At 46.6% G+C, this 26,967-nt stretch overlaps 1 protein-coding gene across 2 annotated transcripts; it reads left to right on the top strand.

Moving 5' to 3' along the window:
- SLC25A33 (solute carrier family 25 member 33) lies at positions 1–26,967 on the top strand. Of its 2 annotated transcripts, none has more exons than XM_028740732.2 (7): positions 1–234; positions 16,833–17,012; positions 17,179–17,256; positions 20,502–20,602; positions 24,135–24,201; positions 25,133–25,416; positions 26,428–26,967. In XM_028740732.2, the coding sequence occupies exons 1-7, from the start codon at positions 182–184 to the stop codon at positions 26,628–26,630; spliced, it is 966 nt and encodes a 321-aa protein (XP_028596565.1). In that variant the 5' UTR covers positions 1–181; the 3' UTR covers positions 26,631–26,967. The 2 variants fall into 2 exon arrangements, with proteins under 2 accessions (XP_028596565.1, XP_077787510.1); XM_077931384.1 differs by lacking the exon at positions 1–234 and adding an exon at positions 4,851–4,873.

The raw sequence follows: 26,967 nt of genomic DNA on the forward strand, positions 1-26,967 counted from the left end.
TGCCTCGCGGTTGGCTCGTTATGCACGTGGAGCTGGCTGCCGGCGTCGCGTGACCTGGCTGGCTGTGTTGGCGCAGGCCCAGTTCTGCCTGGCCGTCCTCGGCATTGGAAGCAGCAGTAGAAACTGCGGGGATTGTGGTGACCGGACGGGGCCGGGCCGGCAGGCAGGCGCTTAGGCAGGCATGGCCGGACCCACGCAGGAGAAGAGCACGCTGCTGCACCTCTTCGCTGGAGGGTGAGTCCTTCTCCCTCATTTCATTCATCCTTCTGGGCTCATCCTTAAAGCGTTAGGTTTTCTCTCCCCATTCATCCTTATCCCCCATCCTCATTCATTATCCCCCCTCCCACACTTTATTCATTAATCTCCCCCATCCATCCCCTTCTTCCTCCATTCATCAGTCTTCTGTAAACCGCTTTGAATTTATTTGTTTTTTACAATCAAGCGGTGTTTTAATTTTTATGAAATAAATAATAAATAAATTATTCCCTCTATTTATTTTTCTCTCACATGAACGCCTTCTCTCCATTCATCTCTTCTTTCTTGATTTCTTACCTTCCCTTTTGACCACTACCCTTCCTCTCCCTCTCTGAATTTCCATTTATTTCTTGTCTCAAATCTTCATTCAGTCTCTCTTTATATATTACCCTGCTTTCTTTTATGTCATTATCCTCATCTTACCCATTTTCTCATCCTCCTCTTTCAAGGGGGTGGGGGTGGGGAGGAAATAACGCTGTTAATGGCTACTGCCCATGATGGTTATGCTGTGCTTCCAGGGTCAGAGGCAGTAAAAAGCTAACGCTTCTGAATATCACTTGCCAGAAACCACAGAAGGGTAGAGGGCTCTTGTGCCCTTGTGTTCCTGCTTGCAGGCTTCCCATAATGGGCACCTGATTGACCACTGTGAAAATAGGATGATGGACTAGATGGGCCACTGGCCTAATCCAGCAAGGCTTTTCTTATGTTTTCCTCCATTCACCCCTTTCCACATTCTCCTCTTCTTTCTTCCTACCTTCCCTCTTCTTTGTTTTTCTCTTCCGTGACTTCAAAATGGTACATCCATATACAGGCGCAGCCTACCTCTGAGGTCCTGAGAATGCCTGCTAAGGAGTGCCCAGCAGTGCACATTCTATTGGAAGCAAAATGCTTGGATAAATGAACCTTCCATCCAACCTAGTAGGCCTTGTTTATTTATAAGGAAACACAAACATACACATGTGCTCCCCACACACTTCATAACCCATTGCTGGTGATAGCTTGTGGCATTCATATAGTGCTTTAGAATGTCAGTTGTGTTTGTACACATGTGGCATAGTGGTTAGGCCAGGGGTGCAGGAGCCTGCAGCCCTCCAGGTGCCTTTGGGTTCCATCTCCCATCGTCCAGTAGTCGGGGCATCTGGAAGCCTGCAGGTTCCCCTTTCTTGGGTTTGAGTGTCAGACTGGAAACGGGGAGATCTGGGTTCAAATCCCCCAAATGAACCATGAACCTCACCAGGTGCCCTTGAGCCAGTTTGCCCTCCATCAACTTGATCTATCTCTCAGGATTATTGTAAGGGTAAAATCTGCACATGTGTCAGTGAGAATCAGCACTGTGTTGAGCTCCTTGAAGGAAAGACAGGCTGTAAATGTAATAAAAATAATAATTCACCTACAGCAGCCCTGTGAGGTAGGCCAGTTTACTTATTCCCTCATGGCTAGTGCCTTAAATGGCTTTTCAGAAGGTTGGAAATAATTATGCAGGGTGTGCCATTTCATTGCATCCATGTATAAATGCAGGACTCTGTCCTTTTTGTGAGCTTTCCAGAAGGTTGTGATTGGACACTGGGCTGGGCCCTTTTATTTTTGGTCCTTTACTTTCCCAGCAGAGCAAGATCAGACCTGTGCTCAGGCGTGAACTCATTGTGTGGCTTTGAGCAAGCTGCTGGCTCTCTCAGCCACCACCACCCTGTCTGTAAAATGGGACTAACATATCTCAGTGAACAGTAGAGCTTTTCAAGTGCTTTACAGATGAAAAGTGTACATTACAAGAGCAATGGTATAAAGTGGTTTGGGCTACACCTGCACCTGCAGCCACAGCTCACTGGTGGGGTGTCTGCTCTGCATGCAGAAGCCTTCTGGTTCAATCCCCAGTGGGGGTAGGACTGGAAGAGAATTTGTGCCTGAAGCCCTGGAGAGCTGCTGCCAGTCAGTGCAGACAATTCAGAGCTAAATGGGACAGTTGTATTACTCTGTATAAGGCAGCTTCCTATGGACTACAACTCCCAATGTAGTTGTAGTCTAAGACTTCTGGGGGGCGCCAGGTTGGCGAAGTCTGCTTCTATTATTTCCCAAGGCAGGTTTATTGCATGCATTGCAAGGTTGGGGCAGACCCATTCCTCTTGCCATCCTGGGCCTAATGGATACCTGAACAGGCATGACCAGATCTTAGGCAGGAATCTGGGGAGACTTTAGAATGTGTCTGTGGTTTGTTTGTTTGGAAGTACTGTACCATAGCCTCTTTTTTAATTGTCTTGAAAGTGAAAATAAAAGCATTTCTATTATTATTCTTTTAAGTCCTTGTTCTATTCAGAAAGGACTTCCACGTTCTGAGGATGTGGGTTTCCCCGGCTTGCTTTTTATAGACAACTAATCTGGGAGTGCAGAGACACTAAATTGTGTGTGATCCGTCCCTCCCTCCAAAGTCTGCTTCATGCATCTGCTTATTTGTGGTTAGCAAAGTGTAGGGAAATCCTGCTCTCCCCTCCATCACTACTAAAAAAACACCCAACCCAGCTAGCTAGCTTACTCTTGGCTTTCGGCTCCCCCTTTTCATTTGTCATGCTTTAGGCAAATACTGCATTATAAATTGTTGCTTCCTGGCTGCAAGTCTCACGCTGCCTTGTCTGCTCTGTGCTGGTTCTTGGGCAAAGAGGGATGTTATACGGATATATCTGTCCAAGTGTTGCATCATACCAGGCCAGAGTAGAACTGAGGCAGCTTTGTGTTTTGTAAGCAAGAGTGCTGTCTGGGTATCTTTTTTGTGCAGCACGCTGTGTGTGTGGTGTTTTGATCCATGGTGACGGAGGAAGGGCCCTGGATCTCAGATCTAGGTCTCTTCTTACATGGGAAGTAAACTCAGCTTTTAAAAATAGAACCGACTTCTAAGTAAGCAGAGCACATTCCCATGCATGTTTATGAGGAAGGGATGTAGCTCAGAAGGTCCCTGGTTTGATCCCCAGCATCTCCAGGTAGGGCTCAGAGATACCCTGCCTTAAACACTGGAGAGTGGCTGCCTGTCAGTGTAGGCAGTACTGTACTGCGTTAGATGGGGCAATTGTCTGACTCAGAATAAGGGAACTTTCCTGTGTCTACACAGAAGGAAGTCTACTCTGGGGTCATTAGTGCTTTCTCCCATATAGATGCACATAGGATTCCATGCCAGCCTCAATATCATTTGGGGATGGATCTGTGTTGTGTTTTTAGAAAATGTGCCCTCTACAGTGGTACCTCGGGTTAAGTACTTAATTCGTTCCAGAGGTCTGTTCTTAACCTGAAGCACCACTTTAGCTAATGGGGCCTCCCGCTGCTGCTGCACCGCCGGAGCATGATTTCTGTTCTCATCCTGAAGCAAAGTTCTTAACCTGAGGTAATATTTCTGGGTTAGCGGAGTCTGTAACCTGAAGCATATGTAAACTGAAGCGTATGTAACCCGAGGTACCACCACTGTATATGGGGAGGGAATTGCAGACTGACTTGTAATCCCTGAACACACACACACACACACACACACACACACTCACTCTCTCTCTCTCTCTCTCTCTCTCTCTGTATGTATGTATGTATGTATAAATGCTTGTTTTCTCCTCTTGTGTGCAATGACTGTTTTCTTAAAATGGTAACTTTCTTCGTTATTACATCAGTGCCTCAAGAGTTTCAGTGCTGTTACTTGCAGACTGAACCAAGACAGAGGATTATTTCCCCGCATTGTATGCCTTGACTGGCTTTCTAATGACAGGTTATCTGTCTGTGTCATCAGAAACTGTTTTGTGAATTGCCAGCTTTCAGTACATACCGTAATTAGCACTTTCTGTAACTTCCTGTGTTTCATCTCCCTCTGACTTCGCTTTTTACGCTCCTCCCACCTGACCAGGTATACACAGTCATACCATGCATTCAAAGCTGTGACATCAATGAACATGGCCTTCTGAAATTCATAGAAGCATAGATTTGTACAGGACCTCAAGGGTCATCTAGTCCAACCCCTTGCAATGCTGGAATCACAACTAAGTGATTCCTTAGTCATGTTATTCTTTCATATAATGTGTGTGATGCTTTATAAAATGTGGAGCTAGTGCGGCATAGTGTTTAGTTTCTCAAGCTTTGTCCTCCCTTGCCACTGCTAGCTATGGATGATATGGAAACCCAAGTTTGAGAAACCCCGGAGAGTGTTATAGACTAAGACCTGGGGGAGACCAGGGTTCAAATCCCCACTTGGCCTTAGGTGTAACCTTCTGCCAGTCACTGCCTCTCAGTCTAGCCTACCTCACAGGATTGTTGTGAGGATAAAATAAGAAGGAGAACTATGTACTTACCCTTGAGGTGGGATATAAATTTAATAAAATATATTATTACTCAGAGTAGACCCACTAAATTGATGGACTTGTGCTAGCCATGTTCTTTAATTTCATTGTGTCTACTCAGTGTAGAATGGACATTGGATGCAACCCCCAGAGGTTTGGATTTGGTTTCAGGGGACCCACAGGGATGAAGCCTTTGTAACAAAGATTCTTTTAGTTTAATCCACGGCATCATTGCATCTACGGAGGGTCCATTGAGTTGAGATTCCTGCATTGCAAGGACCCTGAGGTCCGTTCCAGCTGTGCAGTTCTATGATTCTGTGAGTTCGATAGACATTACTTCCTGGGAAGTGTACTTAGGATCACACTTTTGAAATACAGGAGGCAGTTTTCTCAGTACTGTATCTGCATTCCTTTGCAAGCTTTTATTTTCCCACTCGCTCCCTCCTTTCCAAATCTGTATAAATAATTACTTAGGGCTTAGATTCTCTCCACCGCAAGATGATGGAATCCAGGATGAAAGAGACTTAATTAGCTTAAGGGCTTCCTTGCCTACCTTTATATAAAGCTGTCCCTGCAAGGCGGAATGCCAGTATAGCAGCACTTTCTCCCTGGTGTGGCCTTGAGATTTGGACCTGCATGTGGAAACCCTTAATAGGGTGTGGTTGTTAAAACAATTAGGTCCCCCCCCCCCCCATTTGCTATTCTGCTTGCATATATTTATAGATCTGTGTGTATTCTGTATGTATCTTCAGAGCCAGCATTTGAGGGAGTTGTATTGGGTCTGGACCCTGCCCCCCAAAATTAAGCACTCGATCCTGAATATGCAGCTTGGCTCACTGGCTGGCGTGAGTTGCCAAGATCGATTTTGGAAGTGAATCGCCCCGCCTCAGCAAGGGTGCGGCAGAGTTTTGAAAGGTTCGAAAAAGGGTAACCAGAATGATCGAGGGGGTGGAGAAACTCCCTTATGAGAGGAAAGGTTGCAGCATTTGGGGCTTTTTAGTCTAGAGAAAAGGCAAGGCAAGAGGTGACAGGTGTCTAAAGCGAGATGTGGTCTGGAGAAAGTAGATAGAGGAAAAGGTTTTCTCCCTCTCTCATAACACTGGGAACGGTGGGGATCCCGTGAAGCTGAATGTTGAACGATTCAGGACAGGTGAGAGAAAGTCTTTGTTCATGCAGCACATAGCTGAACTATGGAACTCGCTCCTGCAGGACAAGCCAATGATGGCCACTAGCTTGGATGGCTATAAAAGAGGATTAAACAAATCTGTGGAGGATATGGCTATCGACAGCTACTAGACATGGTGTCTCTATCCTCCCAGGGCTACAATTCTCAGAATGGTTGGACAATCGGTCCCTCTTCACAGGGAACACCGGGAGTCGCAGCTCTGAGAGCAGGCAGGGGTCTCCTATAATAATAATAGTAATAATTTATTATTTATACCCCGCCCATCTGGCTGGGCCTCCCCAGCCACTCTGGGCGGCTTCCATAAAAACCCCAAATACAGTAAAATATCACCCGTTAAAAACTTCCCTGAACAGGGCTGCCTTAAGATGTCTTCTGAATGTCAGGTAGTTGTTTATCGCTTTGACATCTGCTGGAAGGGCGTTCCACAGGGCGGGCGTCACTACCGAGAAGGCCCTCTGCCTGGTTCCCTGTAGCTTTGCTTCTCGCAATGAGGGACCCTGAACAAACTACAGCTCCCATAAATTCTTTGTGGGGAGTGCTTTAAGTGTATGGCATGAATGTCACCCTGGTTTTTGTCCTTTGGGGTAGGCTTGGTTGTAATTGCCTCAGTGCAGGGCCTTTTGTTGTGGTGGCTCCTCCTCTCAGAGGTCTGCATCTTTCCTGCATCACCTCTCATTTGTGGGTGAAAACTGTTCCGTTCCATCAAAGCAGTTTTGCAAACCCTCACCATCTTGATCTCTCTTGTGTTTGTTCATTTATTTTGTGTGGACTTCATGCAGTGTTTTAAAAAATCAGACCATCAAAATAATGCTTTCATGTTGAAAGGCAGTCTCTTAATGTTCTAAATCAGGCATAGGCAAACTGGGCCCTCCAGATGTTTTGGGACTACAACTCCCATCATCCCTGACCGCTGGTCCTGTTAGCTAGGGATGATGGGAGTTGTAGTCCCAAAACATCTGGAGGGCCCAGTTTGCCTATGCCTGTTCTCAATAAATGCTGGAAAGTGTGCCCCTTCCCTGAAGTGATTTTTTCCTTTCCTTAGCCATGGGAATCTGCTGAGGGAATAAAAAAAAAAAATCGTTCTCTAGGTGCCAACATTATTTTAAGATGTCTAGGCAACCAGGCACATGGGATTTTCTAGCTCTGCAGTATAGTCAATAATTGCTGTTCCAAGCTAAATGGTTTCTCCTTCACTTAAGCAGAGAAGATCCTTGGGCAAAGTTCCTTAAAGCAGTGTTAGGAACTCAGATATATTAGCAAATCACCAAATGGCACCTTAAACCTAGGTCACAAGTGCCACAATAGAATGTCTAGGCACAATATTATTATAATCTCTTACAATGAGACTTATTATTCATTTCATTTCTATACCACTTTATATTTTAAAGAAAAAAATCTCAAAGCAGTTGACAACACACTAAAACACCAAATCAAACAAGCCAGAATAAAACAAATTCAAACTTCAAGGGAAACATTTCAGATCCTTCTCTAAGTGACATTTTGCTTTCCCCATATATATGTACTTATTTATATAGCTGCCCCATCGCAAAAGGACTCTAGGAAACCAGTGTGGTTAGAGTGTCAGACTAGGACTTGGGAGATCAGAGTTCAAATCTCCACTCAGTCGTGAAACTCACTGGGTGACCTTGGGCCAGTCACAGCCCCTTAACCTACCTCACAGGGTCGTTGTAAGGATTAACTGAGGAAGCGGGGTAAACCATGTACTCCTTGGAGGAAAAGGTGGTATATACATTCAATAAATAAGCTGTTCTGCTTACGAAAGCTGGAGGGGACAGCCAGATGGAGATGTGAGTTGCCAACCTGGCACCCAGAGACCTCCGTGTGGTTGCAATTGGACCCACACCTGTCACAAAATGCACCTGGCTAATTTCTGATATTGCCTTAAAGATAAGGGTCTATTAATGGTGGATGGAGGGTATTGTTGTTCTGCCAATCTTTACACACACACACACACACACACACACACCCCCCCCGACCAGCACTTGTACCTGACCCTTGGGCTGAGACAGGCTTTCTCTTTTCTCCAGCCCACCACCCTGTTGCCCAGCAGTGGTCCTTCCGATGCTTCTGGGAAGTCCGTGCGGCAGGGCACGAAGGCAAATGCTTCTTCCCTGCCATTTGTCCTGGGTCCCTAGCATTTAAAGATAGACTGCCTCTGAGCCAGGGTGATCCACTCAGTTAGCATGACTGCTGATTGTTATGGGACTCCTCCCCTCTCAAAATGCTGTCAAAAGCCAGCAGCCATTTGCAACAAGTTCCATGAGCCGCTTGTGCATTATTTCTGCAAAAAGCATTGGCTTGTGTCCCGCTAGGTTCTGCTCAGAGGTGGCCCACTGAAATGAACGGCTTGCCTCCCATATTAGTCTCACATGGGTGAACTTAGGCTCGCTAATTTCAGTTGGACTACTCGTGAGTAGGAGTAACGTTGGCTGCAGGCCATTGTCTTTGCTAAATTCCTGGCGTTGCCTGCATTATAATGCTGGAGGGAGCTGGTGTTAGCAGTTTCCCTTTGCTTCAATATTTATCTGGCAGCAAACAAAGCAGCAGGGGGAAAGTCAGGTCCCCCCCCCCTTCAAGTTGAGCTTGTGGGGCAAGAGGGAGACCTGTCTGGGCCTCCCTTGGCCCAGCTTAAACATTAATCAACCTGAGTGGCAAAGAGTTTGTTTTATTTTACTCTTTATTGTTTTATTGAATGTTTAAAATGGGGGGGGGGGGTCCAGCAGCCTCTTTTATCTTCTTGAGAGCCACATTCCTTCATGAGTGATGGATGGGGCCAGAATCAGTGGCCCCCTTTTTTCATTTCCTTGGGTCACCCCCTGTCCTGCCATCCTTAATTTTGCCCCCTCCTCTCTCTGGGTCACCCCCTTTTCTTTATTTCTGGCTCACCTCACTTCCTTTTTCTTTCTCCCAGCCCATGCTCAGGAGATCGTAGAATCAAAGAATTGTAGAGCTGGAAGGCACAGTGAGGGTCATCTAGTCCTATCTCCCTGCAATGTTGGAATCTCCACTAGTGCATCCATGACAGATGTCCATCCAACCTCTTCTCAAAAGTCTCCAATGAAGGAGAATCCACTGCATCTCCTAGGAGACTGTTCCACCGTCAAACAGCTCTTGCTGTCAGAAAGCTCTTCCTGATGTTGAGTCGCAATCTCCTTTCTTGTAACTTGAATCCATTGGTTCCGGTCCTACCCTCTGGAGCAGGAGAAACAAGCTTGCTCCATCCTCCATTTGACAGCCCTTTAGATATTTGAAGATGGCTATCATATCTTATCTCTGCCTCCTCTTTCCCAGGCTAAACATACCCAACTCCCTCAACCATCCCTCATAAGGCTGGGTTTCCTTGATGATCTCGAAACCAAGAGGTCAGAACTGATCGCTTGTGGATGGCTTCTGAAAGGAGGCTGAGGCCCACAGGTTGCCCACCCCAGTAGTAAAGGCACCCATCTCCTCCAACAACACCTGGGACGAATGGGAACATAGAAAGCTGCCTTACAGCAAGCTGGACCATTGGTCCATCTAGCTCAGCCTAGATGCCTACTGGTTGGCATCAGCTTTCCAGGGTTTCAGGCAGGGGACAATTCCCAGCCGTACCTAGGAATGGAACCTGGGGGGTTCTGTGTGCAAAGCAGATACTTTACCACTGAGCTACAGCTGTTCCAATAATAATAATAATAATAATAATAATAATAATAACAACAACAACAACAACAACAATAATAATATTTTTTATTAAATATTTTATTAAAATATATGAACAAAGGAAGCTGTCTTATACTGATTAGGCTATTGGTCCGTGTAGCTCAGTATTGCTAACAGTGATTGTCAGTGACACGAGATGTCAGCTTGTGATGGATGTCTCCCCGTATCTGCTGCAAAAACCCTCTTTTTGAACCCACCCCTCACTTTTTTGCTTTTCTGAAGTCCTCCTTCGCTCCTCTGCACATCTGAGATGTTTGGCTCTTCTTTGGAATGATGCAAAATGTTTCCCTTGGATCCACATCAGGCTGCTTTTCAGTAGCTTTCCTGGTTTGGGGGCAAGAATGTGGGAAAAGGAACAGCCCCACCCCCAGTGGCTGCAGAATTGGTTGCTGCAAAGGATAATTAATTATTCTGCAGAGCCGGTTTGCACCGGCTGTTCCAGGCCTCCAGAGCTGCTCAATGTGCTTTGTTGAAATCCACAGTGACATCTGTGAACCGTTCATGCTGACGGTGCAGCTATTAATGCGGCGGCGCATGGGGTTGCAGGTGTACAGCAGAGGGAACGGCTTGCGCACCCAGGACAGCTCTTTGATTTAATACATTGGTTATTCCTTGGTTGAGTGAATGGTGTGAGTCTTGGTTGCCAAATTTGTTTATTTTATTTTTAAATGGTTCTATTGGGTAACTGTTAGCTTAATCTAGAAGCATAGTAAGGTGCTTTATAGAGAGGCAAGCCATTGGGTCCATCTAACTCTGTATTCCCATCACTGCCTGGAGATGCATTTCAGGATTGAGGCTGGAAACTTTGGTGTGCAGAGCTGACACTCTGTCACTGAGCTGTGGCTACGGGAGGCTTTGTCCAAAACATCTGGAGGGCACCAGGTTGTCAAGGACTGCTTCAAATTGGTCTTGTAGTTTATACTTCTCTTTTACAAAGCACTTGAAAAGCTTTTGTGTGGTTGCTGAGGTCCACTTGCCCCATTTTACAGATGGAGTAAATTGAGACTGAAAGCCAGCAGCTTGCCCAAAGCCACAATGAGCCACAACCCTTCTCCCCACCTCCCACAGCATGGAAACAGATTTGAGTGCACGAAAAGGTACGCACGGTTTATTGAACTATACCCACGCTTCTTGGAACTTACCTACAGGGGATTGGATTACCCTTAGGACCCCTTCCAACTCTACAGTTCTATGATTCTGCGACCAATTTTGCTCAGGATGTGAGCAGACCTCCAAGATGCTTGGGGGCTAAGTCTCTCCCAAACCCTACCACTTTTATCATCTCTACTTGTAGATGCCAGGGATCAAACCTGGCACCTGCTGAATGTACAGCTTATGCTGCTTCCATTGAACGATGAGGCCACCCATCTGCAATGCTCCCTTTTGATATATAAGCTAGGCATGGGGAGCAGTCTCTGTGGAGAAGGTTAAAAAGAGTTTGAGCCTGGCAGAAGAGGTAAACAGCTGGTGCTCTGAGGATGTCTGCCAAGTCTTGGAGAGAAGCCGGAATGTTTTGCAAAACATGTGATATCACTCGCAGGGGGCTCGTCGGAGGGCGTGTGGGTGTGCGTGCAATCAAAACATTCTTCGCACTAAATGGGGCGGCTGGAGGAGCATGCCATCACGCCTGGTAACCTTGCGCCTTACTTTTAGAATGAAGTCCACAGAAGGCCAACTTGGTTGACACATTGTGATACCATCTCTGTGTGCGCGTGTGTGAATGATCCGTTGCTGATTTTTGCTGGGGAAGGGTTTGACTTTCTTCCTCTATACATAAAAATGTAAGGCTGTCGTCACGCAGCCCCCGCTGGAGGATTTGCAGAGCCGTATCACAAACCGGGATTTGCATGAAGAACAATCCAAGAGGTCAAGAAAAGAAAGCTTAGTGGTTGCATGGGGTGAGAAGGGGACACTCTAGGGAGTGAAGGTTGGGGAATGGCAAGTGGAGCGAGTCGGGGCACAGCCCCTAGTATGGTGCATACAAATATAAGGCCACAATTGTACTCTTTCCCCGGTCATGTTCAGTTATGGAACTCGTCATCTGCTGTTGCTTCATCTGCAAAAGGTAGCCCTCACTTCCTTTTTGTTTAATATGCCTGATCTCATCTGCACTGGGATTTACCGTATCTGAGTGCTGTGCTTTAGATTGACAGTGTTCCTGCAGAAAGAGGAAGGAAAATGAGTAATGCAATACCTGAAAATATTAGTGTGGGTGTTTACAGTAGATGGCTTGAATTGTACAGTAATCAGTGGGTGTTTTCAGTTGGTTTTGTTTTAAGTGTCATCTGATACGCTCGTGTCCTGTCATATGTCTCTGTGTACATAATACATATATACAAAAAACAAGCCATTATAGATCCTACATTGCGGAATTTCAGAACGCTGATTTTTTAAAATATCTATTATGATGCAGTTCAGCTAGTTTGTGGAAGGTTGGAAGCTTAGCACCAGGAGCTTATTTGAACAGCTTAGCTTCATGGAGCCTCCATTTATTATTATTTTATTTTATTTTATTTATTTATTTATTCATAGATACCTGCCCATCTGACTGGGTTTCCCCGGCCACTCTGGGCGGCTTACAACAAAACACTAAAATACAATAACCTATTAAACATTAAAAGCTTCCCTAAACAGGGCTGCCTTCAGATGTCTTCTAAAAGTTTGGTAGTTATTTTTCTCTTTGACATCTGGTGGGAGAGCGTTCCACAGGGCGGGTGCCACTACCGAAAAGGCCCTCTGCCTGGTTCCCTGTAACTTGGCTTCTCACAGCGAGGGAACCACCAGAAGGCCCTTGGCGCTGGACCTCAGTGTCCGGGCAGGACAATGGGGGTGGAGACGCTCCTTCAGGTATACTGAACCGAGGCCGTTTAGGGCTTTAAAGGTCAGCACCAACACTTTGAATTGTGCTCGGAAACGTACTGGGAGCCAGTTTACAGAGGAAGTCCATCTTTCAGGGTGCTTAGGATAAATAACGGGGAGGCAACTGTTGCTTTCATGCCCTGTCTTGTGGGCTTTTGGGAGCCATCTGGCTTGCTGTCATTTGCTAACCTGCTGCTGGGCTCAGTTTGTTTTCCAATTTATTACTGCATTAATAAATACTGTAATGGAAGGGAAGGCTCAGGACAGACAAAATTTATAGCGTTTCTGCAAAACGTCCGTTCAAACAATGGAATCCATTCCTACAAGAGGCAGTGAGGGCCACCAGTTGGGATGGCTTTGTCAGAGAGGATTAGACAAGTTCATGGAAAAGGCTCTCAGTGACTACTAGCCACAAGGACTATGTTCTGCCTCTATCCTCTGGTCAGCACTATATGTTTCTGGACAGTGCTAGAAACTCAGCTATATAAGCTACATGCCAAATGGCTCCTTAAACCAGAATTAGTTGCCAAAACAGAATACCTAGCTGCCATTTTGGGGCCAGACAGCTCTAAAATTGTTTTTCAGTGCAACTGTTTGGTCCCTGAAATTCATTCTGATTGTGCAGATAAAATATACCAGATAGAATTCTACAGGATGTTTTGCTGGTGTGTGAAAATAGTCAAGAGCCAAGGATCCCCAGGCGTGCACCTCCAGATGGTGGAGACGACAGGTGTCATCATCCTGGCTCCTGGGCATCTTCCCTTGCCCGCAAGTGGCTGATAGCCAGGTGCAAAATGCGCCTGGCACCTGGCTAAGTTTGAACACTGCTTCTGGATGCCAGTTTCTTGGGATTGCTAATGGGGAGAGCAAGGTTGCGAACAGGTCCTGATTCTGGGCTTCCCATTGGGGCATCTGGGTGGCCACTGTGACAACAGGATGTTGAACAAGATAGGCGTTTGGCCTGATTCAGCAGGGGGCTCTTTATGTTTTCTGCCTAACTGGAAACTTTTGTATGCAGTAAACCAGGTGTGGTGAACATGTGGCCCTCTGGATCTTGTGTTTATTATTTATTTAGACCATCCTTTCTCAACCTTGGGTCCCCAGGTGGGGTTGGACTACAACTCCCATCATCCATAGCTACCAGGACCAGTGAACAGGAATGATGGGAGCTGTAGTCCAACAGCATCTGGGAACCCAAGGTTGAGAAAGGCTGACCTTTTGCACCCTGCTCTTCAGCCAAAAAGGCTCCTAGAGGGGCCTACACACCATCAAAACAGTCTCTGTCCACAGGCTTACAATCTTTTTTTAAAACAACCATGACACACAAGGGGAAAAGGACAGGGAGGGAAAAGTGGGGAAATCAGACTTGTGCACCAATTATTAAACTGTTGCTGAACTACAGCTTCTATCACCCCTCTCCATAGTTAAAATTCAGCAACATGGAGATCCAAATGTTCCCCAGACCTGCAATAAATGATGGGGGGGGGGGGGAGCCAGGAACAAGAGCAAAGAGGGGTCTCAAAAGCTTCACCTGCCAGCCAGTGACGGGGGGGGGGGGTCATCTGGCTGTCAGTCCCCTTCTCTCCCTCTTGGCTTTTCCGTATAATTTTCACATGACCCTCTCTTGGCCTCCTTTGGCAGCAGGCGTAGCTGCTAAGAAGCTCTATAAAAAGCCCGCAGAGAAAAAGCTTAGCCACCGATAGCATCTTTGTTCCTTTTCTAAAATTGTATAACTGGGGCACAGCGACGGCAACATTGGAGGGAGTAGACCATTTTATACTCTGCCTTCATGTTACCTGCTTTTTTTGAAGGTGCTCCTGTGCCCGCCCAGGACCCCATACCATGGCCTGGCATCCATTGGATGCCAGCACACAGTAATCACTGGATTAAATGGAGTGGCCAGGGGATCAGGCCACTCCTGTCACGCACACAAGGTTTTAATTGTTCTTCTTGGCAGCCCAAGAATTGGATTTTTTTGCTGCCGCTTAGCCAAAGTTCTAGTCTCTTTGTTGTAAAGGTAAAAAGGTAAAGGTACCCCTGCCCGTACGGGCCAGTCGTGTCCAACTCTGGGGTTGCGCGCCCATCTCGCTTAAGAGGCCGGGGGCCAGCGCTGTCCGAAGACACTTCCGGGTCACGTGGCCAGCGTGACGAACCTGCTCTGGCGAGCCTGCACCAGCGCAGCACACGGAAACGCCGTTTACCTTCCCGCTATAAAGCGGTACCTATTTATCTACTTGTACTTAAGGGTGCTTTTGAACTGCTAGGTGGGCAGGAGCTGGGACCGAAAGACGGGAGCTCACCCCGCCGCGGGGATTCGAACCGCCGACCATACGATCGGCAAGTCCTAGGCACTGAGGTTTTAGCCACCCGCGTCCCCACTGTGCGTTGCATTGGCCGGGAAACGAACCCGGGCCTCCCGCGTGGTAGGCGGGAATTCTGATTTTGGAATTGGATTTTTTTGCTGCCGCTTAGCCAAAGTTCTAGTCTCTTTGTTGTACAGAGATGCTTTAGAACACGCAAGCCATGCAGTGTTATTTCAGTAACCAGCGTTCATTCCTAGGTGGGCATGTTTTCTGTGGGTGTTTGTGTTGTTTTGTTTGTTGCACCTAGTCCCTCCTTCCTTCAGCCAGATGTGTGCCCATCAGTTGCTTGCTGTAGGGTATTTGCAAGGTAGTGGGGTGCATGTTGACCACCGACCTTTGCGTTTTTGAGGTGCTCCGTTTTTAAAATCTTGAGTCTCTCGGAACACATTCAGGCTGGTTGCAGTGAACTGTCTCCCCCTCTCCTCATCTCCCCATGCTGATCCTCTTTTAGGTTCCATGGACATGTGAACAGCACAGGGCTTGTGTACTATAAGGGGGAGGAATGCAACCTGATTGCGTTGGCCGTGGCTGTATTTGCAGAGCTTGAAAGCCAATGTCAAACCTCTGGTTCTGTACACAGAGCAGAGAGAAGCTCAGATAACAGCTGGTCTTCAAAGGCCCCTGCTGTCTGTCATTCAGTGGACTCTGCTCTCCCTCTCTCACACACAGACCTGGTGCCCAGGTTACAGGTGTGACACAGTAGCCAGGGATTGGGAGCCTTCAGCTCTCCAGATGTTTCACTACGAGTCCCATTATCCTTCACCATTGGCCATGCTGTCTGTGACTGATGTACGCTGTAGTCCACCTTTGCTGAACTACAACTCCCATCAGCCCCAGCAAACATGACCAATGGCCAGGGATGGTGGGAGTTGTAGGCAAGACCAAAGGTTTCCCACACCTGCTTTAGATGCAGGCCTTGCCCTCTCCATGCTTTTTGGAGGTAACCAAATCAGGTTGTTGATTTGCTCAAAATGGGGCCTATTTGGGGCCTTGGCTCCAGGGAACATGCAAGAAGTTCCTTTTGGTGCACAAAGGGCAAAATGTTCTGCCCCTCTCCTGTCATTATCCAAAGCGCAGGTGGTGACCTGACCTGCATGGCTCCTGTCTTGTTTATCTGGGAAGTGGTCCCTTTGATTGTGGAGCGATTTCTGAAGCTGCTTTGCCAGTGGTGGTTAGGTGCCATGGCCTACAGACTGGCAGTCAGCTCAGAGCAGAGTCGCAGGAGCAAGAAAAGCAAGTGATGCTCTAGTTTGGGAATGGGGAACCTGTTGAACTCCAGCTCCCAGCAGCCCCAGCCAACACAGTCAACAATCAGGGATGATGGGAGCTGCAGTCCATCAACATCTGGAGAGCCACAGGGTCCCCACTTGTGGCATAGACAGCACTGAGCTGGATTGGTAGACAAGGCAGCTTCCTAGGGTAAGTGGCTGTGATTTGTATTCAGTTGTATAAAGTGCAACTAAATAAATTCTTGCTCTTATCTCTTAAAGAGTTAGTTTAGAAGGGACAGTTTCTTTTTTTCTGTGTCAAGGCCATGGATAAGCAGCTTTTGTTTGATAGCGTCAGCATCAAAGGCTTATTATATGTATGTGTTTTTTTTTAAATCTGGGTTTTCAAAAGTTCAGGGGACCTTTCTTCCCCACCCCTCACCAAGAGCGCATCCTCAAATCTGTTGCGGAACCTCTTCTGCATTGCCAAGGATTCTGGAGGCACATTATTATTTATTTAACTGAATCTGTATACCACTTAATCGTAAAAACCTCTAACTGGTTTCTATAAAATTGAAAATTGACAGTGTAATTATTTCATGGGAGTCAGAAGTTAAAAATAAGTTGGCCTACAAAAAAATCAGTATATAAAATGAATTGACAGTTGGTAATACGCATTTAGAAAATAAAACTGTGTATTAAACTTTAGGTGTCTGGATAGGCTAAACAAAAACGGTTCTTAGGAGGTGCAAAAAAGTGTACAGTGAAAGTGCCTACCTAACAGGCAGGGCGTTCCAGAGAGTAGTTGCTGCCATACTGAAAGACTGACCGTTAATGCGGCACATGTAAGCATGCTAGTGTGGTGGATCACATGCTCAGGACTGAGGTCTGTGTGGTTTCTTCCCTTTCATCTGACATCTTCTACGTTGTTGTTTTCCAGGTGTGGTGGGACAGTGGGCGCCATCTTCACCTGTCCGCTGGAAGTCATCAAGACGAGGCTCCAGTCTTCGAAACTGGCCTTCCGCACAGTCTACTACCCGCAAGTCCAGCTGGGCACGATCAGTGGCGAAGGAGTGGTCCGTCAGACGTCTGTCTCCCCGGGCCTCATCCGGGTCCTGAAGTGAGTATAACGGGCTTGGCCATCTAGAAATATTAAGCAGCTCCACACGGTGCTAAATGGGGTCCTCCTCCTTTCACTGCATCCTTGCTCTCTGTTCTTAACCCCGGACTGTCCAGATATGTTTTGCTTCATCTTCTCTCCCCTCTCCCCCCCCCCAAAACTGCAGATCTATTTTGGAAAAGGAGGGACCACGGTCGTTGTTTCGTGGGCTGGGGCCCAACCTGGTTGGAGTTGCGCCGTCAAGGTACGAATCTATTTATTGCATTCCTATCCTGTCATCTTTCCTGCAAGGAGCTCGAAGTGGCTCATATACTTCTCCTTTTTTTTATCCTCACAACAACAACCCTGTGAGGTAGGTTAGGCTGAGTGAGTGACTGGCCCAAGGGAGCTTCATGGCTAAGTAGGGATTTGAACCCTGCTCTCCCAGGTCCTAGTCTGGCACTCAAGCCATACTGGTTCTCATCTTGCTTTTTAACCTTTCAGAAGCCTTTAGTGTACTTGGCTTATAACTCTGGTTATATAACTCACCAGAGACTTACCTGGTAGCAGCAACAGGCAACTGCTTCCATTTCCCACAGTCCTTCATAGCATAGAAGTCAGCTTCTCAACAGCCCTGCTAGCAGGTAAATCTACTGCTGAGGATTCTGGGACAGGTGTTGGTGTTGGCTAACCCTTGCAGGGCACAGAGGGCACCTGCCCAAGGTTGCCGGGAGCCAAAACCAGGGCCTTTAAAAATATGCAGTGGATTATTTCACTTGCTTGATAGAGATGTGTATTCTGCTCAGTCTTTGCGTGTGTGTGTGTGTGTGTGTGTGTGTGTGTGTGTGTGTTGGAAACCGTATACAAGACAGAGACGTAACCAACATTCACGCTGCTCAGAGAAGACCCACTGAAATTAAGGAAAATGACAAAGTTAGGTCTGTAAATTCTAAGGGGTCTACTGTGAGTAGGGTTAATGTCGGGTTCAACCTCTAAAGTGGTATATGTGCACAGCAGAAGGAATCTTGGAGAGGTTCTGTGCACATTGAAGGCATAAATTTGGAAAAACCTTCTGAGTCCATGCCCTTTCCCAGGGTTTTATATTTATTTTCTTAGATGTATATCCTGCCTTCATTCCATCATGGAACCCCACCATTTGTGGGGTTCCCAGGCACAAACCAGACCCAGACCAGTGGTTAACACGTCTCCAGATCGTGTTGATCCTAGATATGAAATTCAGTACAGTGGTACCTCGGGTTAAGAACTTAATTCGTTCCGGAGGTCTGTCCCTAACCTGAAACTATTCTTAACCTGAGTTACCGCTTTAGCTAATGGGGCCTCCTGCTGCCGTCGTGCCACTGCTGCGTGATTTCTGTTCTCATCCTGAAGCAAAGTTCTTAACCCGAGGTACTATTTCTGGGTTAGCGGAATCTGTAACGTGAAGTGTCTGTAACCCGAGGTACCACTGTATCTGCATAGTCTCAGCTCTCTTCCTTTTTTAAAAAATAAAAGCAAGGTTTCTAGTCCTCAAGGTTGCCAAGATAGGCTTGAACGTGTACATGGAATGTGTGGTTAACATCTCAGCCGGAAGGGAGTCCTGAAAAGGATTATCAGTAGTCAGGGTTGGCTGGGGTACTGCTTTAGAATCCTTCACAGCTCCTGAAGCAGGCAAGATTTTGCATAATATGTGTGCATTTGCAGTGGCTTCTCAGTGTCTTAAAAACGACTTCCCAGTTTCTCATTTTTCTCCTCCTTGTACATGCCCCACTCTGGCAACATCTTGTTGTCTTCCAGCTCGCTGGACAAGCTTGCACACTCTTTTATTCTCCAGTCTAGGGTAATGATTTAATTGGGAAAGGGAATTTCTCCCCTTCTCCTGCAAAGGCCGACGGCTTAGCCCTGGCCAAAGGAGCCTTTCTCCTTGACAACAATACTGAGATCCCAGCTGAAAGATACATTTGTAGGTTTTGTTTCATTTTTTAAAAAAAGCCATTTCGGACGAGAATAGCAGCCTTGTTCTAAAGCTGGAGCGCTTTGCTAATGGCTCTGGCTCTGGGATCCTTCTTTGGGGCCAGAACTGGGGAGAAAGGATAGGAGAGGTGGCTGTCCCTCCGCAGAAATAAAACGCTGACCTCCTTCTGTTTGCTTGCAAGGCCCTAAGGCACTATTGATATCCAGTCACTATTTATCTAGGCCTAAACTACCTCTGGGATGCGGGTGGCGCTGTGGTCTAAACCATAGCCTAGGGCTTGCCGATCAGAAGGTCGGCGGTTCCTGTGACTGGGTGAGCTCCCATTGCTCGGTCCCTGCTCCTGCCAACCTTGCAGTTAGAAAGCACGTCAAGGTGCAAGTAGATAAATAGGTACCGCTCCAGCGGGAAGGTAAACGGTGTTTGCGTGCGCTGCTCTGGTTCGCCAGAAGCGGCTTAGTCATGCTGCCACATGACCCGGAAGCTGTACGCCTGCTCCCTCTGCCAATAAAGTGAGATGGTCACAACTGGACCTAATGGTCAGGGGTCCCTTTACCTTTTTAAACTACTTCCAGGCCCAGCCCACTCATGAGGTGGGGTGAAGCCATTGCCTCAGGTGGCAGAAGTCCTCAAGGCCAAGGTGTACCCACAGGCTCCCTGCTGCCTCCAGCACCAACACTGAAATCTCGCAAGATCTTGAGAAGCATGTGGGATCTCACGAGATTTCTGCAACATCTTGCCGGAAATCGGCACCAGTTCTGATGCCACTTTTCCACCACCAGCGGGACGGGCGGCAGGGTAAGGCGGAATTTCCTGTTTCACCCTAAGTAGTGAAATGGGACATTCCACCCCTGCCCACCTTGCAAGGTTGTTGTGAGCACAAAATGGGATTGGAGGCTAAGAACTCTGTACGCTGCCCTAGAGCTCCTTGGAGGAAAAATGAGAAGTTAATAAAATACATAAAGCATTAGCTTAGTTTGGATTATTCATGTGTGTGCTGTATAAGAAAAAAATGGGGGGGGGCATATATTGCTACTTTTTTTTTTGGCTAAGAAGGGCACAGCAAGTAATCAGAGCAGTGCAAGCCATCTTCCGGATCTGGTGAGTCCAGAACATCTCTGGCTGCGGGTGCAAAGCCTCTTTTCCCCACAACATACAGCGTTTCTCGAAGCTACAGCTGACTCGTTTTATTTTTCTGAGCTGTTGTGGAAAATGCATCTTGTGGGGCTGTTGGGAGTTGTAGTCCCAAACCACAAAGCGGAAGTCTGTGCTCAGATGATCAGACAAGTGGAACGTGTTTGAATAAAAATGATCATTCTAACATTCTGCCTATTTTTGTTTGCATCATCATCATCATCATCATCATCATTATTATTATGAAGACAGGCTGCACAAGGTTTTTGTTTTTAATGGGGTTTAAAAAGGTCAGAGGCCATCGCTTTACAAGGACACCCACTCTCAGTCAACCTGACTTTGCCTCTTCAATTCATGATTAGAACTCAGAGCCCTTTTCCCCACCCCTCCTCTTACCTCTCCCACAGGGCCGTCTATTTTGCCTGCTACTCCAAGGCCAAGCAGCAGTTCAATAACATCTTTGTGCCGAACAGCAACATCGTCCATGTCTGCTCAGCAGGTTCTGCAGGTTTGTAACCTTAATCGAAGGGGGTGTAGTTTACGAGCCAGTGCTTTTTATGAAAATGCACTGAATAAAAGCAGCTGTGCCTCTATTGGGGCCAACCAGGCTAAGGGGTTGGCAGCCTGGCAGCCTCAGGGTGTGGGTGGGAAGACCTTTTTTGGCCCAACAGGCTGGATCTTTATCTCCTCCCCCTCCCCACAACAGGCTAACTTTGACAGGTGGGTGGGATCATCCACCTTGCAATCACCTGACATCAGAATGCTAGCCGAGGCAGGTAGACTTGACTGGTGAGCAGCCTGGCTGCAAGTCCATTGTTATCATTAAATTTATTACTCACTCTTCACCAGCAGATCCCAGGGCAGGTTACATCGATTTAACATTTAAAACAGTTAAAATAGACGACAAATCACAGGTACAAGGTGGGCTCTGAAAACTCGTGTCTCAGGTGTCAAAAGCCAGGGTTAAGAGGTGGATCTTCAGCTGGACACTGTACAGCAATGAAGCCAGGCACACCTTTAAACCAGGAGTGAATAAACACAAGGCCAAATTCAAGATGCAATTGTAGAGCTCGAAGGGACCACAAGGGCCATCTAGTCTATCCCACTACAATGCAGGAATCTTTTGCCTAACATGGGGCTCGAACCCGCAACCCTGAGATCAACACGAGTCTCACGCTCTGCCACGGAGCCATGAGATCACGCTTGGTGTTGGTGGGCTGTGTATTTCATTTCTTAAATTTATATCCCGCCCATCCTCCCAAAGGAGCCCAGGATGGTAGACACTTGTGTAATGAAAAAATGCAATTAGAAATAAAAGTGTATTTTTTTAAAAAAGTTAAAACTTTTGAAACAGATTTATGAACAGATGTAACCAAGTCATGTGTCTGGATCGGCTTTTCCAAACAGGAAAGGCGTGCTGAAACGAATGAGGTTAATTTCCCTAGTTATCACATCCAGGTTTATTTATTTAAGGATTTTAAATAAACTGCTTGAAAAAATAAATCTCTTAAGCAGTGTACATTAAATATTGCCTAATTGTCTTTGCCTAATTGAAGCCACATTTCCTTAATTTTGCCTGGTGTGAGAGTGACTTAAGAGAAGTGAAGTCTTGTTTGAACATTATATGTAACAAGTGAAGTCTTGTTTGAACATTATATGTAACAAGTGAAGTCTTGTTTGGACATTTTATGTATGTTTGAACGTTGCATGATCAGTCCAGTGGCCCATCTATTCCAGCATCCTGTTCCCAACTAGATGTCTGTGGGAAGCCAGGAAGCAGGAACTGAGGGCAACAGCAGGGTTCTCCCCACATGTGATTCCTAGCTACTGTCTTCCTCTTTGCGAAAACAACAGTGTGTGACAAAGGGAGCAGCAAGAATCAAACAAGGAGGACTGCTCAGTTTCCTTCTGTCTCGCAAATAAGGGAGCTGCCTCCCTTCTGAGACCAGCTCACCTGTGTGCATTTCCTTTCTTTCTGTCTCCCTTTTTATTTTTTGCATTGGATCAGAAGTGCCGATCTCCAGGCACAGAGCAGCTGTGTGTGTATTCCAGCCGCTCTCCAGTTACACAAGCTGCTATCCAGCTCGAGCCAGAGCAGAGCTTGAAATAAACCAAGTGTTACATGGGCCGCTTACATAACTTTGGAGACATGTGCCTTTCTGCAGAAAGCAACCAGGAAATGTGGCTATGCGTCTCCGTTAATTTGATCTGGCCATTTTACCTGCTCAGTTGGTTTTTACATGTTTCTACCGTGTGTATGCAAATTTGCAGTGGCTGATGCAAATAATTGCCTGCCTTCCTGTTAACAGCTGAGGGCTGTGGCTCAGAGGGAGAGCACTTGTTTTACATACAGAAGGTCCCAGGTTCAATCCCTGGCATCTCCAGGTCAGAAAGGACTTTTTACCTGCAACCCTGGAGAGCCACTGCCAGTCAGTGTAGACAACACTGAACTTTAGGGACCCAGTGGTCTGACTCTGTATAAGGCAGCTTCCCATTCAAATCAGTCCTTTATGCAGAACCATGAGGACTAGAATCTTACTTTACTTTTTAGCAGGGGGGCTCTGCTGTGGAACACCTGCATTGCATGAAGAAGGTCCTACGTCCAACCCCCAGCATCTCCAGATAAAGGCTGGGGTACAAGTCCACAGAGCCACTGCAAGCCCGTGTAAAGAGTACTGGGCTAGATGGACTTAAGGGCCTGATTTGGTGTAAGGCACCTTCCTGTCAATCCCTGGGATCTGTCCCCCCGCCCCCAAAAAAAGATCAGGTAACAAGTGATGGGAGAGATCACTTGTATGAGACTGTAGAAAAGCACTAAAGTCAGAGTTGATAATGTTATACCAGGTGGGCCAATGGACAGAGGTGATCTAAGGTAGTATTGCCCACCCTTTTTCCTCTGCCCCAAAGCCACCCCTGTTGATCACATCCAGAAGTGGACAGATGACTCAACAATGCCACCTAGAGCTCCTGCATAGGTGGTACACACACTTTCATGCATAGACATTTACTGAATTTGTAAGGGCAGCTTGAGATGTTCCACCTGTCCTGGACACAACTGCAGGAAATGCCAATGGGCTCTTTAAAAAAGTGGAAGGGTGGATTTAGATTTGTGTTTAGTGCTGAGCACACATGCACAAAGACATTTGGATACCTACTTTTAGACTGGTTTTCAAAAAAGCTTTTCAGTCAAACTGTCCACAGCAGAGATGAAAGAAACATTAAACTATTTTCCATATGAGGGCTGCAGGAGGTTCTTTGTCATTGAAAAATGGAAGCTGCTGTCAAGCTCTTGCTCCATCTAGCTCAGTGCTGTCTACACTGGCTTACAGCACCTCTCCAGGGCTTCAGGCAGGGAGTCTTTCCGAGCCCTACCTGGGGATGTCAGGGATTGAACCTGGGATCTTTTTGCTTGCAAAGCAGAGGCTCTGCCACTGAGCTACTTGTAAGTGATGTTCCATTGGATGTGCAAGAGATGCTTCTTCTCAAGTTTATAGCTGTATATTATCTACAATTTTATTACGGGCACTGCATAGAGTGCTTTGTGATTAAGCAGAATAAAAACCTTTCTAAATCTTTGTGGGAGTGGGGCTTATTGGTTTGCTTTGTTCTTACTATGTATTTTGTGTTTTTATCTTATATTTGTATGCTGTGAACCACCCTGAGATCTTTGGATGAAGGGCAGTATCCATATTTAATAAATACATGAAATACAGGAGGGGAATGCACACATCTTGAAAACCAAAACAACGATCTCTTTTCCTTGATGCTTCTTATCCATATGGAAACTTCTTGCAGGTTACAGTGTTGTTGTTAAGATTTGTATACCTCCCTTTATTTGTAGATAAAGCACACAAAATGCATAATAAAATTAAGAACAAAAACAAACCAATAATCCCTCCTCCCACAACACATTTAAAAGGGACCTTCTGCAAGCGCCCAAACGTGCCCTGTCACAAGGCTGCCTTTTTCCCGGCTGTCCTTTCCTTTTCTCAGTGCTTTGACAAGTTAACCAATTTCCTTCTCCCTCATCTGTTTCGCAGCCTTTATCACAAACTCGCTGATGAACCCCATATGGATGGTGAAAACCAGGATGCAGCTGGAAAGGAGGTAATCCCAGGGGCTGAGCTGGTGAAACAGCACCTAAGGGAAAGGAAGGTGTATTTGCAAAGGATGCTCTAGAGGGGGCTGTAACGGGGGGGGGGGTAGCTCTTCCGCTTGGGGGCTGCATCCTATTCTGGGCCACTGTCTCCCTCAGCTGTGTCACCTCCACCAAGCTGCCTCAGCAGGAGAGATAGGCAGGAGAAGTCTTCTTTCATCACCTCCTTGCCTTTGAACGGTGTCAGCTGGTCTTTATGGGAACGACCGTTTAGAACAGGCTTCCTCAAACTTGGCCCTCCAGATGTTTTTGGCCTACAACTCCCATGATCCCTAGCTAGCAGGACCAGTGGTCAGGGATGATGGGAATTGTAGTCTCAAAACATCTGGAGGGTCGAGTTTGAGGAAGCCTGGTTTAGAAATTGGTGTCTGTGTTTTGATTTTGGTTTTCCTCTTCCCACCCTGTCCACTCTCCCTTGTGTGCTCTGTGTGTGTGTGTGTGTGTGTGTGTGTGTGTGTGTGTGTGTTTGTTTTTTAAGATATTAAGCCTGCAAGTAAGGGGACTGTCTTGTTTTGATGGTGCATCAGCCACCCTGGGAACCGTTTTGACCGAAGAGTAGAGTGCAGATCCTATACATACATACATACATACATACATACATACGTACATACATACATATATACATATATACATGCATGCATAAATAAATAGTGCCTTTAAAAATTGGAATAAATGGATGGTTATTCATTTTTTTGGGATGGAGGGTGGTGGGAGAAATTCTGGGTTGCAACTAATGCTAATTCTACAAGAGTAAATTCATGACTGGCTTCAGTAGGTCTACTTCTGGAGTAGGACTAGAACAGCTATAGACCACCGGTCACGTATCTAGTAAGGTACTGAACACTCTCTCTCTCCACCCCCACCCGCCTTTTTGCATTCCAGAGTCAGAGGTTCGAAGCAGATGAATGCGCTGCAATGTGCTCGCTATGTCTACCAGACAGAAGGAGTCCGCGGCTTCTATCGGGGCCTGACTGCCTCCTACGCTGGGATCTCTGAGACCATCATCTGCTTTGCTATTTATGAGAGCCTGAAGAAGCACGTGAGCGAGGTCCGGTTGGCCCCTTCTCCCGCTGGCGGGACAGAGCGGAACTCCACAAGTTTCTTCGGATTGATGGTCGCCGCTGCCATTTCTAAAGGCTGTGCGTCATGCATTGCTTACCCACATGGTACGTGAGCTGCACCCTTTGCTGGACTGGTTTCCGTCCAGGCACTGACCTCCTTCAGTTCAGCTTCCTGAAATCCCCCTAGCTATTTATTTATTCTCATTCATTCATAATCAAGTTGCTAGCCCTCATGGTTGGTTGTACAACAGGGATGAGGAATCTGGTCCAGGCCTGGTACCTGCCAGGGGGTCCAAATCTGACTGCAGGGCCATTTGCCCCAAACCACGCCCACCTGCCTGTCATCTGATGTCACTCGTGACATCTGGCAGGTGGGAGGGTGGGCAGGGTTGAATCCTGCATTTGCTGTAAACACCCAGAGAGTGGGTGGGCTGGCATCCAAACTGAGCAGGATTTAACCCTATGATTTAAGCAGGATTTAAACCACAGCAGGGAACAGGGACGTGCTGACAAAACTGAGCGGGATTTAACACCCCCACCCCCACCAACACTTATTCACTGATTGGGGGGTGGGCCTTAAATCCTTTCTGGTTAGGCTGAATTTCTTGCAAACCCCTTCCTGATTTGGGAAGTGGTTTGCATGGAACCCGCTCCTAAAAGCAATGGAGGCCAACTCGGTTTTAGCATTGCCTTGAAAGGTGCTTTGAAGACCCGTGTTCAGGACTTGAAAGCACCTTGCACCTAATGTCATTGTGGAATTGCCAGTTTTGATAAGGATCTAGCCCATGGAGCTAAAATGGTTCCCAACCCCTGCTGGGAGGTATGCTTGAAAAGAGGATGGGTGATACCTGGTTGTTTGGCAGGTGTGCCATTGTCCCCTCGTGCAAACCAAAATTCTGCAAAACAGCAGCCTATGCAAATGCAGAAAGTTCATATTCTAAAATTCTTTCTTGCAAGCAAAACAGTTTGCCACTACACTATGCCGCCAAATAACTCACTGAGGAAAACTTAAAAGGGGCATTGCAGGGGTTTGGTCTAGATGAGCCTAGAAATCCCTTCCAACTCTACAATTCTATTATTCCAACACCTTTAATTTGTCTCTCTTTCATACTCTAGAGGTTATACGGACAAGACTACGGGAGGAAGGCACCAAGTACAAGACGTTTGTCCAGACGGCGCGGCTGGTTTTTCGGGAAGAGGGCTACTTGGCCTTCTACAGAGGACTCTTTGCCCAGCTCATGCGGCAGATCCCAAACACGGCTATTGTCCTGTCTACCTACGAGTTAATAGTGTACCTGTTAGAAGACCGAGTTAAGTAGCCGACCAAGACTTGAATTAAAAACGCACTCAGACAAACAAACAAAAAACTGTTAAAACTTCCACAGGCCAGTTTCTTCGCAAAGAGCCGTTTCAAACAGTCGGACAGGACTGGAGAGTTGGAAAAATCATGGATCATTTTGCTTGATAACGCGCTCTCTTTTAAAAAGTTTATTTTCTGCTCTTTTTTTCTTCCTTAGGGGATTCATGCTTTCTGAAAGGTGTTGATGTTTAAATGTTAATAGTTAATTATTACCTTTTTTTTAACTTAAAAGAGACGAGGTTCAGAAATTAAAAACGACAAAACTAAATTAAAATCACTATTTAATTTACATAACA

The sequence above is a fragment of the Podarcis muralis genome, chromosome 7 (assembly GCF_964188315.1).
Source record: "Podarcis muralis chromosome 7, rPodMur119.hap1.1, whole genome shotgun sequence".
Lineage (NCBI taxonomy): Eukaryota > Metazoa > Chordata > Lepidosauria > Squamata > Lacertidae > Podarcis > Podarcis muralis.

What these genes read in the sequence shown, in the direction of transcription:
- SLC25A33 (XM_028740732.2), top strand. Translation starts at nt 182, where the DNA reads ATGGCCGGACCCACGCAGGAGAAGAGCACGCTGCTGCACCTCTTCGCT. An exon ending in GGCCTCATCCGGGTCCTGAA is followed by an intron (nt 17,013 to 17,178) that starts GTGAGTATAACG and finishes CCAAAACTGCAG; the next exon opens with ATCTATTTTGGAAAAGGAGG. An exon ending in ATGCATTGCTTACCCACATG is followed by an intron (nt 25,417 to 26,427) that starts GTACGTGAGCTG and finishes TTCATACTCTAG; the next exon opens with AGGTTATACGGACAAGACTA.